Source organism: Triturus cristatus, chromosome 10, assembly GCF_964204655.1.
Source record: "Triturus cristatus chromosome 10, aTriCri1.1, whole genome shotgun sequence".
In the NCBI taxonomy this organism is placed as follows: Eukaryota; Metazoa; Chordata; class Amphibia; order Caudata; family Salamandridae; genus Triturus; species Triturus cristatus.
Window position 1 is genome coordinate 14,262,036 of NC_140593.1, and position 16,801 is coordinate 14,278,836.

Genomic DNA, 16,801 nt, shown 5'->3' on the forward strand with positions numbered 1-16,801 from the left:
GAAGGGGATACATACCATTCATAAGGGCATTTCTTTGTCTATCTACTTGTTCTGTTTTCACTCGGATACCTTCCTCAATTAATAGATTTTCTCGAACTTTATTTGAACTTTCTTTACTCTTCTCTTCCTGTCTACGTGCTTTTTCTGTGCGTCTATGAGATTCTTTACGCCATAACTCAACGGCGTCTTTCTGTGACTGTCTGACTTTCCTTTTCCATAACTCTTCCTCGACTTTCATGATGCACTCTGCATCCCAGGTCCCCGCTGCGGGCCACCTCTGACTTTCTGGTAATCCCTTGGTGTAGTCTACCCATAAATCAAGAAATAATATAGCGTCTAAGCCATGTTTGTGATACATGAAGTGCCCTGGAGTATCCCTAGGAGGAATAGGGACGGCTTCTTCGAGTACCCCTTTTCTAGTAGTGATCTGTCTTAATTTCGAAAAGAGCGGCATATTGACAACTGATCCGATACTTAATCTTGAACACACTTAATACAAAAGCACAATAATGAACAACCATTCATACCACAATATGCAGGACGTTTAACACATTAAACATTAAACATTAAACATTTTTTAACCTTTAAAATAAACAACAATGGTGATCGTCTGCATAACTAACCCCCAAGATAATTCTTAACAATAACTAGATACTTCGGAATACTTGATATACTGCTAAACAGTACAGATACACTGCTAAAACAGTGCAGACCGGATTTGTGTACCCAAACCCGTCTTGACCGGCACAACCTATGTGCACGTCAGAAATGCCTCCCCAGTAATGGTACTCACCGGGTAGCTTCGGAAACGGAAGGCCTCGGTAACTTGAACTTGGACCGAACTGGACTCGACTCGTCGGACACTGGGCTTGACTTCGAACTGGTGGGTCTCTGTATACCTCGGATCTTGCTCTCTCAGCTAGGCTCTGGTCGGGATACTTCGCACTTCTCACCGCCTCGTCTGGGTGTTGATCGCAGTCTCAGTCGCCCCCGCTTGACCGGAGGGAGATACAGGAAATCCTGCTGGTACGCGTTATTGTCCGTCCAGCTGTGGCAGGAGACCGGGCCTGCAACTCACCGCCGGCGCGTGAGATGAGAAAGTGTCCCTATTCGGGCGCCATCATGTGGTAAATAAAATTCCTTTACCGGGACTTAATTTGATACAGAAACATAATAAAATAGCTCAGTAAAATGAGAGGCAGAATCCGTGATATTAGAGGTTCGGAATGGGCTTTATTCCAATGATCGATTATAATCGGTTGCTCCAAGTTCCATCACCACGGGGGTTCAGGAAGTGAAGTACATACTTTATTGACAAGAAGTAACTTTTATAGTACATACATTACAATGAAGCGAATGCAGTAGGCGTAACAATTGATAAGGAAATTGACGATTTACCTGCGTAACCGAAAAATGGGTGTAATAAGGAGTAAAAAGGAACATAATTGGTTATGATGTCACACATAGGTGGATCTATAAGATAATACTTGGCATAGATGCGCGCGCAGCAGCATGACGTGTAATTGACGTGCAACTAGGGGGTGAAGGGGACTTGACATTTAGCTCTACATGTGGAGACAAAAAGTCTGGGGGGTCAAGTCAACCTAATCCCAAATCATATCTAACATCCTATGTTTAAAGAACTGTGTTATCCACAAAAGAAGGACTCTCGGACAGAATCTATTCTATACTGACTGTGCGTGCGTGTACAAGCGTCTAAGTGTCTACACTGAATGCGAGGGGGTAGGAATATTCCATGGCAACAGGGCTATGAATTACTTGCATGAGGACAGAGAAGCCGAGCCTTTGCTCAGTAGCTGGAAGAATGTTTACTTAAGCTGCTAGACAGGAATGCATCGGCTAAGGAGTGAAACAGATAATTCGAAGGTGAAATACAGTTCTTGGCAGAGAATAGGCTGATGTCAGGCTTCGTGAGCCGCGCAGAGAATGAGACAAAGTTCATGGTCACAGATGCAGGCTCAGACTCGAGTTTTCAGAGGCAGAAAGCAAGAGGAGTTTGATGACAGAATCAGGGCCTACTTGCCTGGACTGTAAAATGGCATAAGTGAACCATATAAAGCCGGTGGCCTTTCATATTTAGGAATGGAATATCCGGCCTATTCATGGCGGATCTGACAGAGGACATGTTGACGGTGGACGCACATGTATTGGCGTCTTCATAACTGGAACTGGAGGGAACATACATGTACTTGTGACATGCACATAGAACCGTTGGGGTCCAAGATAGGGGACATAACTGACCAGAAAAATCCATATTTCCACACTACCAGCAAAGTGAGTAGTAACACGTGAGTAATCGTTGACTGCCCCCTGCAAAATCCGGTTTGGGAGATTGGAATTACTTTCCTTTTCATCATCCATTCCTCCAAGTCACTAAGTAGACCTGTGTAGTAATCACTCCACGCAGGTAGATGAAGTTCAGGAGGATTTATTCGTTAGTTACAAGATCAGTAATACAGCAGTAATTCAGCCCCACCAGGAGCAGCCAGCAAGGAGCTCAGGCCTTCTCCAGCTGTCTAATTCATACAACAACATTCTATGTTACGTCATCTCTAGAGCGTTCCACTGGTGGAGCAGTGGATGACATGTAAAGCATAATAACCACGATACTACAACCGGTTGCAAAGATTTTCCCCATACGTTGGCTAGTGCAGTCAACCTGTAATTGGCTGGATCGTCAGGTAGGCCACTTTTGTAAATTGGCTGTATTATGCTGTCGTGCCAGGATTTCAGGACCAAATTACATTTTACAATGTCTTTGAATAATTGTGATAAAAGTCTTGACCATAAGTCAACCTTGGCTTTAAACGCGGCTTTCAGGATCCCATTTGGGCCTGGCGCCCGTTTGATTTAATCTTACTTATCAATATTTTTACCATATCCTTCTGCGATGACTCAGACACTAGCATTTGATTGCCATAAGGATTTTCTTTTTCATGATCCTCGCTGCTTAAATTAGTTGGTGAAGCAGACGGATGACGTCCTAATCTGAGCCTAGTGCATTTACAGGAGAAGCCCCATACAGGGTGGAAATAAAAGACTCCCAATCTGACACAGTAATGTTAGCACTATTATTTCTCCTGTTGCCATAGTCAAGGTCATTAATTGTGCCACAAAATGCTCTCAAGTTATTGAATGTACTAGCATGGTGTAATTTAGCCCATAGACCTTTGTGATGTGCCCTGTTTGCCTCCCAGATCTCGTTTCTTTAAGCTTTTCTTAGGCGCTTTAATGTGCATAATTTAATAGATTTGATGACACTATTTGGTTGACTGCAGATTGCCTGGGAAGCTTTATTAAGTGCATCCTTTTGTAGATATAGCCTCTATGTATACCAGATGTTTCTTTTTGGCTTAATAGTATTCCCGCTAGACGTTGTTTTTGCTAGAAAGTAATCCACAAATAAAGAACAAAGACACGTCCAAATTTCAACTATTGATTTTTCATGTAATGCCCATTCAGTGTTAGTTGTGTCGTTGGATCTATATAGGCCAAAATCTCTTCTTGTTTTGCTGAGGGCCATGCCAGCCTTTTCAAATTATAAGCAATATGCTCTGAGTCAAGAGTTCTTGATTTTGATAAATGAGCCACTGCGAGTGATAATGTAATGGATTGGGGATGATGGTCACTTTCACTCTTGGGACCACTTGAAACCCTATAAGGTTGGTCGACAATTGATTTGAAATAATGGTATAAGCAATGATGGACTGTTTTTGTAAGTTTTTAAATGCATTTTTGTAACTGGGAATAAAACATCTTAGATAGAACTGTGTCTACCTTCTTTGAGTTCCCAGTAAACATGTGCATATTAAAATCTCCCAAAATATTAAGACTGATTGCAGGATATTAATAGGATAAAGTTGTAATTATTTCCCATAGGAGGGTAAGCTGTGTTGTCTTTACTACTCTTTTAATACTCAAATAAGCAGTTAGAAAAATAATTAGTAATTTAAAGTCAACCTAGATGCATAATAGCAAATCCAATTGGATTTCAAATACATGATAGCTGACATCCAGATCCAATGACACATAAATAGAACGCCCACCTTTTGCATGGCGATAAGCAGATGAACAACAAAGGGCTCATAGCACATTTTCCAAGTTACGTGTAACATTAAGATTTTAAAGTTCTGAATAAAATGTATTGTCTCTTGGTCTTATAACAGCATTGTTAGGCCATGAACATTCCATGAGCAAATGGTAATATTTGCCTGTTCTTCTATTTATCCAGGCTGCCAAACCTTCACCCTATCACATCAAGATTCTTATGAAGATTCCCTTTGCTGAGTGCTTTTGGGAGCAAGGCCCAGTCATCTCTTGGGGCTGAATATTTATTACATTCTTCACAGATTTGTGATCCCGACCTGCAGCTTGTGATCTCAATGCAAGAAGAGAACTCAGGGTTGCATAACGGACCTATTGCTCCTTTCAGAATATGATTGTTTCCCCCATGATATCCATTCGACATCAAGTTTTTGGGGATATATCTCTTTTCCACCGCCTTGGGAAGGAGCAGAGTTGGATATTGGCTATCTGTGCATCTTCTATTTATCAAATTGTAGATCATATTCAAGAATTCTGTTACTCATCTGCTCATGACGCCATATGGTTCAAGTTGCCTCAAGTATGGGAGTTTTAGCGTCCTGTTTGAATTCGACTGATTCTAAGGCATCTGATGTTTAGTTGCTTAACTCTGGGATTGAGGATAAGAGCTTCAGTATTTTGCTGCAATTTAAAATATGGTGTAGGCCCCTTGAGTCATACAGTGTAATAAAGAGTAGCTTTGTAGGAGAGTCAGTACAACTGTCCCCCGTTGGTTTCTTCATAGATCGATGATTGAAAAGTGATGTGATTGTAATTTGATTTGTACCCTGTGACCTCGAGTCTCTGACTGTCTTCTACAGATGCGACTTGACTGGGTTCACAGTTTCTTTCAGATTTAACTTCATATCAGTTTTTACCAGTCGGTGAAGAAAACAGTGAATATGTAGTTTTATTTTCATGCATGGCTCTTAAACTGCTTTGTTGTTTTTGCCCACCGCCGATAACTGAATGGCTCAATTTACTGATAGAAGCCTTTGCACAGAGCCATGTCCAATCTCACAACTATTTGAAACTTTTTCATTTTGGGGAAGTACTGGCTTGACCAGGGCATCCTTAAGAGAAACCTGCATATCCAAAGTTCACACATTTACGGTTCCTTTGACCCCTACTTCTACTGTGCGAGGCTTTTGTTCAGATGATTGAAAAATCTGATCATTTTCCTTTGGGATATGAGCTGTACTTAGGTTAGTTGGCATGAGTTTTTATTGATTCTATTGAGAGCTTTTCTTTGTTTTTTCCTTGATCTTTCAGTGAGAACAAGTGTTTCTGTGCTAGAGAATGATTCTGAATTATTTATCACAGGATCAGCCTCACCGATGTGCATTGCATTTTGTTGATTAGCTTTGCTTTCATTAGGAGCAGCCAGAGAGACTTGGGCGCTGTTAAAACCACTTCCTTGCCCTATTGTGGGGATGTTACTTCTTTTTTCCTCTTTAATAAATTGTACTCCTGGATGCTGAATGTGCTCTCGAGATTCATTGATATTAATGCCCTCATTTCCATCCATCTCCTTACTTGCTTTTCATGAGAGGCTTGTTTGTATGTTTGGGCATTCGATGCTTTGATGACACGGCTGTGGCTATGATTAATTACATTTCCTATCTCTGGTTTATTCTCAACTGACATTCGTTTAACTTCATCTAATAAAGAACCAACTATATTCAGTAAATTGGATATTTTATGTATGATGTGAGCACAGGTATAGGTGATCATTTGATTGTCTCTATCGGATTGAGCCCTTGCCACTAAATGTCTTTAGTTGAGTAATTTAGGATCGATCCATGCAACATAAAGGGCCCGAATATTCAATAGATCCACCTGGATATTCAATTTATCTGGGCTGTGGCTATAGCGTCCATGGTTTCAAGCAAACTGTCCCATATTTCTGAATGAACGTTTATAGAGTCCTCTTCTTGTCTTGTTCTCACAGAGAAAAGGGTGTCATATTTAGCTAATAATAATAAATCTGCAGAATTTAAAGGATTATTCACAGAGTCGGCGTTCTCTGGTTTGTACGGCATGTGAGCACATTCAAGGTCTATTACCTCAGGGATCAGAGCAGGGTTGAAGTCAAGGTTTGTTCTTCCTGTTGTAGGTGTCGGACTGAAGGGATCTATTTTAATTCCACTTTTCAGCCTTGAGGGCACTTCTGGTCGTGTAATTTGACAGTTTAGGTCCCTATTATGATTGGATTAGACTAATGTGCCTGTTGATAATATAAGGGAAGGCAGGAATACATCATCACCTGTGGTTGTCTCAGTGCCTGATGTAATATTAATCACCAGACTTAAGTCCAATTACGCTCTATCTGAGAATGCACCCTCATTATCAACATTTTCAGACCTTTTTACTGATCCGTTGCTATTATTAGTGGTTGCCATTGTCCAATTCCTGGTCCTACTGTCGATATTTCTAGACTTAAATGTTACAGCTGAGGTACAGGGAGCATGAACCTGGGCTTTTATGACCAAAGGGTGATAGCCCGGTGCCTGAGTAGAGGCTGCGTTGCTTACTTCAGATGGCTTTTGTGGTCTTGTTCCAACACCTGTATATTTTTGTTGTTGAGACTCCCCCAAAATGTTGTGGGAAAATAGGTGTTGTTAGAACTGATTTTATACAGCTTAGTTCTTTTGGTGTTGTACCTCTGTTCATTTTTGTTTGAATCCCGGGGACAATTTTACTATCCTTGATCTTCTTTGAGAATTTAAAATAATCAATGATGGATGAAAGAAAGGCCCCAGTACGATCATTTGGAAGATTCTCTTCACTAATATTTGGGTGCTGACCCATTAGAGGGCAGGTCACAGTTGGACATAGCAGATTTATACTTTCCCCAGTTAGTATGCCTGGCCCTCCACAAATTGTCTCAGGATCAACTTTTCCCAATCTTCTTTTCTGCTGCTTTGTCTGCTGTTGTAACGCTGCCCCACACAGGCGGGCGGCCCTCATGGTCCTGCAATTGTACTACTTTCGAGGCCTGGATACTTCTATGTTTTACAGTCAAGCTCAACAGAGAATTTCTGGCGTATGTTATATTTATTTCTGGATCTCCCACACTAACATTATCACATCTGCTCTGCCTCTCTTCCCATCGGATTCCTCACACTGAGTTATCACATCTTCCTCACATCTCAATCTCTTTGGACCCTCACACTGATAGTATCACATCTGCCCAGCATCTCTCACTCCCTGAATTGTTCACACTGATATTATTATGAGATGTACCACACATCTCTCACTACCTGGATCCCCGACACTGATACAATCACAGCTGCCCTGAATCTCCTCCTCTCTGAAATCCACAGACTAATATTATCACATCTGCCCTGCATCTCCTCCTCCATGGATCCCTCACACTGATGCTATCACATCTGCTCTGCATCTCCTCCTCCCTGGATCCCTCACTCTGATGCTATCACATCTGCCCTGCATCTCCTCCTCCCTGGATCCCTCACACTGATACAATCACATCTGCCCTGCATCTCCTCCTCCCTGGATCCCTCACACTGATGCTATCACATCTGCCCTGCATCTCCTCCTCCCTGGATCCCTCACACTGATGCTATCACATCTGCTCTGCATCTCCTCCTCCCTGGATCCCTCACACTGATGCTATCACATCTGCCCTGCATCTCCTCCTCCCTGGATCCCTCACACTGATGCTATCACATCTGCCCTGCATCTCCTCCTCCATGGATCCCTCACACTGATGCTATCACATCTGCCCTGCATCTCCTCCTCCATGGATCCCTCACACTGATGCTATCACATCTGCCCTGCATCTCCTCCTCCCTGGATCCCTCACACTGATGCTATCACATCTGCCCTGCATCTCCTCCTCCATGGATCCCTCACACTGATGCTATCACATCTGCTCTGCATCTCTTCCTCCCTGGATCCCTCACACTGATGCTATCACATCTGCCCTGTATCTCCTCCTCCCTGGATCCCTCACACTGATGCTATCACATCTGCCCTGCATCTCCTCCTCCCTGGATCCCACACACTGATGCTATCACATCTGCCCTGCATCTCCTCCTCCCTGGATCCCTCACACTGATGCTATCACATCTGCCCTGCATCTCCTCCTCCATGGATCCCTCACACTGATGCTATCACATCTGCCCTGCATCTCCTCCTCCCTGAAATCCACAGACTAATATTATCTGCTCTGCATCTCTTCCTCCCTTAAACCCTTGTACTGATACAATGACAGCTGCTCTGCATCTCATCCTCTCTGAAATCCACACACTAATATTATCACATCTGCCCTGCATCTCCTCCTCCATGGATTCTTCAAACTGATGCTATCACATCTGCCCTGCATCTCCTCCTCCCTGGATCCCTCACACTGATACAATCACATCTGCCCTGCATCTTCTCCTCCATGGATTCCTCACACTGATGCTATCACTTGTGCCCTGCATCTCCTCCTCCATGGATCCCTCACACTGATGCTATCACTTCTGCCCTGCATCTCCTCCTCCCTGGATCCCTCACACTGATGCTATCACATCTGCCCTGCATCTCCTCCTCCCTGAATCCCTCACACTGATGCTATCACATCTGCCCTGCATCTCCTCCTCCCTGGATCCCTCACACTGATGCTATCACATCTGCCCTGCATCTCCTTCTCCCTGGATCCCTCACACTGATGATATCACATCTGCCCTGCATCTCCTCCTCCCTGGATCCCTCACACTGATGCTATCACATCTGCCCTGCATCTCCTCCTCCCTGGATCCCTCACACTGATGCTATCACATCTGCCCTGCATCTCCTCCTCCCTGGATCCCTCACACTGATGCTATCACATCTGCCCTGCATCTCCTCCTCCATGGATCCCTCACACTGATGCTATCACATCTGCCCTGCATCTCCTCCTCCATGGATCCCTCACACTGATGCTATCACATCTGCCCTGAAGCTCTACCTCCCTGGTTCACTAACACTGTTGTTATCATATTTGCCCTACATTTCTCATTGCCTGGACTCTTCAAACTGATGCTATCACATGTGCCCATCAAAGCTCTCAGCCTCATGCATAGAATAAGATGGGGCAATGCCCCTAGATACCTCCAAACCCTAGTGCACACTTACATGCCTGCTCGCTGCCTGAGGTCTTCCACTCAAGGCCTTTTCTGTGTTCCCAAAACTCTCCGAGTAAGGATGGGAGGAAGATCTTTCTCCCTTTTAGGCCCTAAGCTTTGGAACTCCCTCCCACAATCTCTCCGTTTGGAAACCCGCTACATTCATTTCCGCAAAGCCATTAAGACCTGGCTTTTCAACCATTAACATGCTCCGGTCTCTTTCTTATGACCTTCTCCTGCCTTCATTATTTTGCTCCAGTGTTCTATAGCGCCGGGAAACCCTTTTTGGGTAGCTGTCGTGCTCAATAAGCCCAATAAATAAATACATAAATAAATCTCTTTCTCCCTAGGATCCCTCACACTGATGTCATCACATCTTCTCTGCATCTCTTAATCCCTGGATTCCCTCACACTGATGCAATTACATTCTCGCATCTTTCACTTCCTGAATACCTCTCACTGAACCTATGACATCAGCCCCTTATTCCTTTATTCTCTGATCTCTCACATGACAAACTACAAATTCTTTCTCAGTCCTCAAGATGTGTGATAATTCCGCATGTGCCCTTTGATTCTTCCCTGTTGATGTCTCACAGATTTCCCTCTCTTCCTCTCTCCAGATCCCTCACTCTGTCTGCAGTGAGAGTTGTCCTCCTGGATACAGGAAGGTCCCTCTAAAAGGGAAACCTGCCTGCTGCTATGACTGTGCCCTCTGCACAGAAGGAGAGATTACCAACAAGAGCGGTAGGTGATAAAGCACTGCGTGCCAACCAATGATCCTTTTCAAAGACCCAAATGAGAAGATGTGTAATTTGCTCATAAGTGTAAGTTACTTTGGCAAATAACCCTCTTCATTTGAAATATTTACTTTACATATGTTCACCATGTCAGTCACATGGAAATAAAGTTATGAGAACAGAATGATAATATTTTAGGATCTGCCAGAGCTAGAACTAGTCCATGGTCATCAATTAAACCACATCTCTTTTTTTATTATTCCCTCTCTCCCTCCATTCTCCCAAGCCAGTGCTTGCTTTGAGGTGCTGCGACTGGTACAGTCACACTAGGTGCCAATGTCAAGGAGGAGCCCTCTGCATGGCAGGCTGAACTGAGATAAGAGCATCCTGCAGAGATATTTGTGTGAGCAGCATTTTCAGGGGGTATTTACAACAGCATGATAACTGTTAATGCACTCGGAGTGATCTAAGATTTGTCTTTCAAAGTTTTGACTCATGAAATAGTGGCATAGAGGGTTAATGTTCCTGCTGCAAAGCACAACATGTGACATGCAGATCACAGATTCATATTTTATGTAGATAGTGTATTGGATTATTGTTTTTATCACATAGATCGTTCTGATACTTGGAGTTCAAAAGTGTCAATCCTTCAGATATAACACATTGAGCTATGAACCGGCCTCAACGTCTTGCATGCAAATTGAAAGGCAGAGGTTTAGAACCTAATTGTTTTCCTCCTCTCAATCCTTTGTTATTCCACCATTGCTTAAAAGGCATCCTGTGGGGAGCAATGCAATTTTATTAGCTTGACTCAATCATGCGTTACATTTATGGGCAGATTTAAAATGACTTTGTGCCTGGATTTCATTTTCATCACAAACTTGTGAACCTGATGCAAACTATTGTTTTGGGGCTTACTTTCCAGCACAAATACTAATTTGCACTGGACAGTAACCCTAAGTAACACAAAGAAGCACTCTGCATTAGTTAGGAAAGGAGGCAAACCATGGGTACCACATGAACTTTCCCATGCACTCACCCATAGATTTTGATTTCTATCTACTAACTTCAGTATGAAATAATTGACATAAATAAATAATGCATCCATGAGGCAGATTTGAAGTTTACATACATGCTGCACAGTGCAACACACATACAAAGTGGTACAGGGTCACACTTTGTCAAATATAGAATTTTGTGCTGGAAGGGAACCCTTCCAGTATAAAACCTAAGTTTGGCATCACCTGAACTCCTTTGCATATTGGTGCAAGTGTGTTTGCATTGGTGCAAGGCAGCCTAAGGTATGCAAACACTGGAGGAGAGAGCAACAGCATCATATATTTGGGCCCCTTCGTTTCTCCATGGAAATTACTATAAAATGTAATGCCTACCTGTGAGAAAGTCATCCTTTTTACCCCAATCACCCCCGTTGTTTGATTGATACTGGTGGTAACTCACTCTGATTGTGCCCTGGGCCATGCGAACCAGACCCAGGGCCAGTAGTCTGTGTAAAATGTACATAGTAATTAGGTGAAAATGCAATTAATATGAAAACCAACCTGAAAGCCCCTAGTATATGGTAGGGCATGTAGGTTTAGAGGCCGAGCAGAGCTGATGCACTTGAGTCTGCGTTGCTGTATTGTCTGCTGTCATTTTAAAGGCAGCTCTGCTTTATGGGCTGCCTTTAAAAGTAAATTATATGCAAATTCGACTTTGGAATTAAAGGTATTTCTAAAGTCTCAACTGGCTTACTTTTACATATGCTACCCCAAACGTCACCCATAGGTGCCCCAGGGGCAGGGTGCCCCAGGGGTAGGGTGCCTGACAACTATAAGCAGGAACATTATATAAGGATGTTTTATGTGCCCAGGTGAGGAAAAAACTGCCAATTTCATGTTTTCCCATCGTAGCACATGGGCTCCAACTGCTATTGATAGAAGCAAGTTAAAAATGTACTTCAAAATATTAAAGTGATTGCTAGAATAAATCCAACAACTTGCCATGGTTAGATTTATTATAACTAACACAGAAAATAAGTTATAGAACTATGTTTTCCGATGTAATAAAAAGCCAGCCTTCCAGCATTCTCTCCTGATTGACTAGCCTTTGACAGGCTACGCCAAGCTCCTCTGATGAAGTGTGAAGAAGCCGACATCGAGACATAGGGCATCTGGTAGGAGGAGATCTGCAAGCTGCAGAGCAAAAGGCAGGGTGGCCATTGAGTAGCTAAACTGGTCTTCAAAGAGTGAATGACAGTTAGGACAGGGCACAAGCTCAGACCCACTTCCTGTACTCCGAGCCAGACAGGAGCCCCACTAATTGAATTAGCAGAGGGACTTGAAGGTGAGGTTCTGGACTTTTAAGAGTCCAGAGGTGTCAGGGAAACGACACCCGAAGACCCCTGAGTTCCCTCCTGTCTCGGTGCACAAACAAACAGAGACGCGGGTTTCTCGATGGTGGCGTCAGAGACCAAGATTTATTTACTGCAGGGACACAGAAGTCATAGGAACCACACAGAGGCAGAATCTACGAGACTGTTCAAATTGCATTAAGTGTGTTGTTCCTTAAATACACGAAATATGTCTTTAGGCAACATTACACGAATATTTCTCATGCCCAACCCGGTATCCCAAACAAACAATAAATAGACATCAAACAATAATTAGTCGTAGGTTTTCGGTATTCGATCAGGTCTCCTTGTCAGTTTTCCATTCTTTGCTCGATCCTCCCCATCATAAAAATCGTAACCTCCCCATTGTAAAAGCCCAGAAGGAGAGGAGCAGAGCCAGGTGCAAAGGATTGAAAAGTAGGATAAGAGGTGTTTATGGATCATAAACGGGCATGGCTACCGTCTTCGGCCTCTCAGTCAGGACAATGGACACGAGAACCAGTATAGCAGGACTGGCCTCAGGCAAGGGAGGCAGCTTGATTCTGCCTAGTCATGCAGTGTCAGCCTTTCTTGGGGCTCGAGCTTACGTGTCCTTAACAAGGTGATTCTGCCGGGGTCATCGCTCGTCCATTGACTATGTGAGGGCAAGAAACAAAATGGATGCCGTATCTAAAATGGATGCCATGACTTAACAACAGAATGCCCTATTTGTCAGTGAATTCATGCTAGTTGCACAGCGAAAACACTGTCATGCATATAATGGATCATTTACGGTTCATTGGTACCAAAATCGTGTCAGTACTACGATACCGAATACACGGGTTCGGATCGCTACAGAACCTCAGACCGTCCTTTTGCCCTTACATAGGCAATACCTTACTCTATGTCAGAGTCCATTTCTATGTTCATCAGGTCACTGATATGTTGCTGAAGCATTACTCTATCTCGTGGCGTATCTCCAAAAACAGGTGGTGGTCTCCTCACGCATGTTGAAACACAAAGGCTACATAAGGCAGGACCACACTGAACAATGAGACAGCACGAAAATAAAAATACCAACGCAACACCAGTGATTATCAGAACCTTCCATCCCCACGCAGATAACAGACTCCAGAACCATCCCATTAATGACCAGTCACCTTCCTCTACATGAATAGAGTCAGAGATTTTGTGTAACTTAGAGATGGCCTTATATACCATTGGCGCATTATCTGGGATAAAAACACAGCAACTCGATTGGATCATCTTACATACCCCACCTCGATCTGCAAGTAACACATCAAGGACCATACGGTTCTGTAACGTCATGAGGCGATCCGCTTGCAGCTCAGCTGTCAGGTTACTAAGGGCACCCGCAGTTTCGGTAATAGTGGATTCAACTACCCGTGTTAGTTGACGTAAGTTTCTACTGTTGGCCATAGGCCCCCAGAACGGAAGGAAACCTTTGAAGAAGTCTCCTGCTTCTTGGCCAGCAGTATCTTCTTTACTGAAAACACCTCTCACAACTCTAGTTTTGTGATAGTCCGGTGCAGCAGTGTATGTCGGAGGTAACAGTTGAGCGATATAACATGAGCCTGAGAAGTCAGCAGGCAGCCATGTATATGCTCTGTCTTTGCAAACAAAATAGGTGCCCTTAGCAGCTAAAAATGCAGGGGAAGACTGTGACGGGAAAACGTATGTTTCGATACAGTCACTCTTCCCTAGTCGAGCTTTTGGATTCCTCCCATTTCCTTGCAAACAGACCTGACCTTGGTGGGGTACGACCCAGATCGGAGTCGAGCTTTTACGTTTGTTCTCACCCAAAGTAATACCATATTCCGTAACATTCCAACCCATGTAAACTCGCAATTCATCCTTGGGAATGAACGGAGTGTTATTGACGCCTCTAACCATGTCAGTGATTCCTTTTACCAAGGCTCTATTAGCGGAGTTATACCTAGTGGAACGCGGAGGTCGTGGGGGATAGGTCTCTAAGGCATAAGCGAACATGGTCTGAAATGCCCAGAATGATCCATTATAACTAAAGGGCAGAACCAGATAAGGGATGCCCTTATCCATGGTATGTGGTATCAAGCTACACACCCAGCAGTTCGTTGTGTTAACCACTAGTTGATGTTGGTGCAAGAGCTGAATGAAAGTGTTATTTATAAACTCGGAGCGTCGAGCTTGCTCATGGGCAGGAAAAGGATGGAAAGAATGAAGAGAAACAACAGTCGGAGAAAGGGGAACATGGGGAGATACTGTAGATGTAACAGGTGTAAAGATCAATTGAATACCAAAAATAATTCCGCCTACCAAAGTTATTAAAACAATCAGAAGTGTCAGAGCACATTGCATTAGAAAACATTTGCCATACAATATTTCATATAGTTTTGTCTTGTGCACATTTATGACGTTAACCCGTCACAGTTCAGGAAGCTCCATCTTCTACAACCGTTCGCAACGGATGGTTTGTACCTGTTAAAAAAAATTGCCTCTGTCTACCCTGGGAGTTCCCAAAGTAAACAGAAGAAACCGACCTTGTGTCTGGTTCCCTGCAAATAAAACAAGGCACACGTTACGACCCTACGGTAACCCAGATGGCAAGGTGAGAGAACAACAAAAACAAAAAGATAAAAAATTTAGAGCAAACTTCCTGACTGAATGGAATGCGATAAGATCAAAACAGTTTTCAAACAGAAAGGTAATTTTGCAATATCATTGGTTCATAGCATGAGAACGTAGATTATATCTGTACTTCCCGGGTCTTGTCTGATCTTGAAATAGCTGGTCTACAGGTGCAAAAATGTTCGAATCCACAGGTGACAAATGTTCACTTTGTACAACACTCTGTCCAGGGTTCAAAGGAGCAGTTCCTGCTGAGGTGTCAGAGTTCTTTGTTTCAGTTCGTGGGTCCGTTATGTACTCTGCATCACTGAAAGGGATGAGCCTAGGACCAGGTTCTGTCTCGGATACACCAAATCCCTGTCTAACCCAGTTGTCATAGGGGAGTGGGAGAGGGACACGCTTCGTATGGCTAGCGTGCACCCAATTCTTCCTTCCAGCTAGGCGTACAGCAGTTCTCGTTGTCAGGAGCACTTGGAACGGGCCCACGAATCTTGGCTGGAGGTTCCGGGTTCGCCCAAAATTCCGCACCACCACTTGATCACCGGGTTTCAACGTGTGGCCTGGACTCTCTGGCAGTTTAGGCAAGGATTCGAATACCTGTTTATGAATAAGGCTCAGTTTAGCAGTCAGGTCATAAAGATAATCAATCAACATTGGATATTCGATCTGTTTGAATTCCTTTGGCCTAGGGACTCCCCAAACATTATCAGGACGACCGAACACAATCTCATATGGGCTAAGTCCTACTCGAGAGTGTACAGTCGCTCTGGTGGACAGTAAAGCTAAAGGCAGTGCATCTGGCCAAGATAGACCAGTGGAAGCTTTAATTTTAGCAAGTTTCAGCTTCAAGGTACCATTGTACCCTTCAACCAAACCTGCTGACTGTGGGTGATTCGCACTGTGGAATTTCTGGATGATTCCCAGACCCGTACACACACTCTTCATAACTTTCCCTACAAACTCACTTCCATTGTCCGACCAGACAATCCGTGGCATACCATACCTGGGGAAGTACTCTTTGAGGAGGATTTTAGCGGTGGACATAGCAGTGTTATCCTTTAATGGATATGCCTCAATCCATCTTGAAAAGGCACAGACTACCACTAGGACATATCTAAGATTGTTACACCTGTCCATGTGGATAAAATCCAACTGAATCACTTCAAAGGGACAAGAAGGGGGAGCAAAATGACCAGTTGGGGTTGGGGTTCCCTTGCCAGGATTATGCATCAGGCATATCATGCAGTTTTTCACCACTCTTTCCGCACACTTAGTAATTCCATCATTCTTCCATACTGGAGCTAACAGTTTACAAATCCCTTTCGAGCTGATGTGCGCCGCTCCATGCGCCATCGTGACTACTGCGAGCACATACGCATCAGGTAACATCCAACGCTGCTGTTCAGACAAATCAACCCAGCATCCGCTCGAATCTACTTTACCCGTTTTTTCCTTCCATGCATTCTTCTCATTTTCAGTTGCTTCATTCTGGATTGCCTTCACACTTTCAATCATATTCTCACACATCCCTGACTCAGCAATCCATCTTGCAGATGTTGCAACGTCCATCCGACTCATCATGTTCCTGGCAGTCTCTTTGGCGACCTCATCAGCAAACGCATTCCCACGGCCAACATCATCCGTAATCTTTCGATGTGCACTGCACTTCACAATCGCAACTTCATTCGGTAGGGTCAGAGATTCCAATAGATCGCTGACTAACTGTCCATGTTGGATCTTAGTCCCATGGGACGTGAGAAAACCTCTTTCTTTCCACAGACGTCCAAAGCTATGTGCTACGCCGAAGGCGTATTGGCTATCAGTAAACACATTCACTCTCTTTCCCTCAGCTA

General features: G+C 43.8%; 1 protein-coding gene across 1 annotated transcript in view; it reads left to right on the forward strand.

The window, feature by feature from the left end:
• Nucleotides 1–16,801, forward strand: part of LOC146788727 (vomeronasal type-2 receptor 26-like) — a 695,945-nt gene that overhangs the window by 615,838 nt on the left and 63,306 nt on the right. Inside the window, exon 4 of the mRNA XM_085630946.1 lies at nucleotides 9,836–9,959. Coding sequence (XP_085487072.1) covers nucleotides 9,836–9,959 — 124 coding nt within the window. The remainder of the gene's footprint in view (nucleotides 1–9,835; nucleotides 9,960–16,801) is intronic.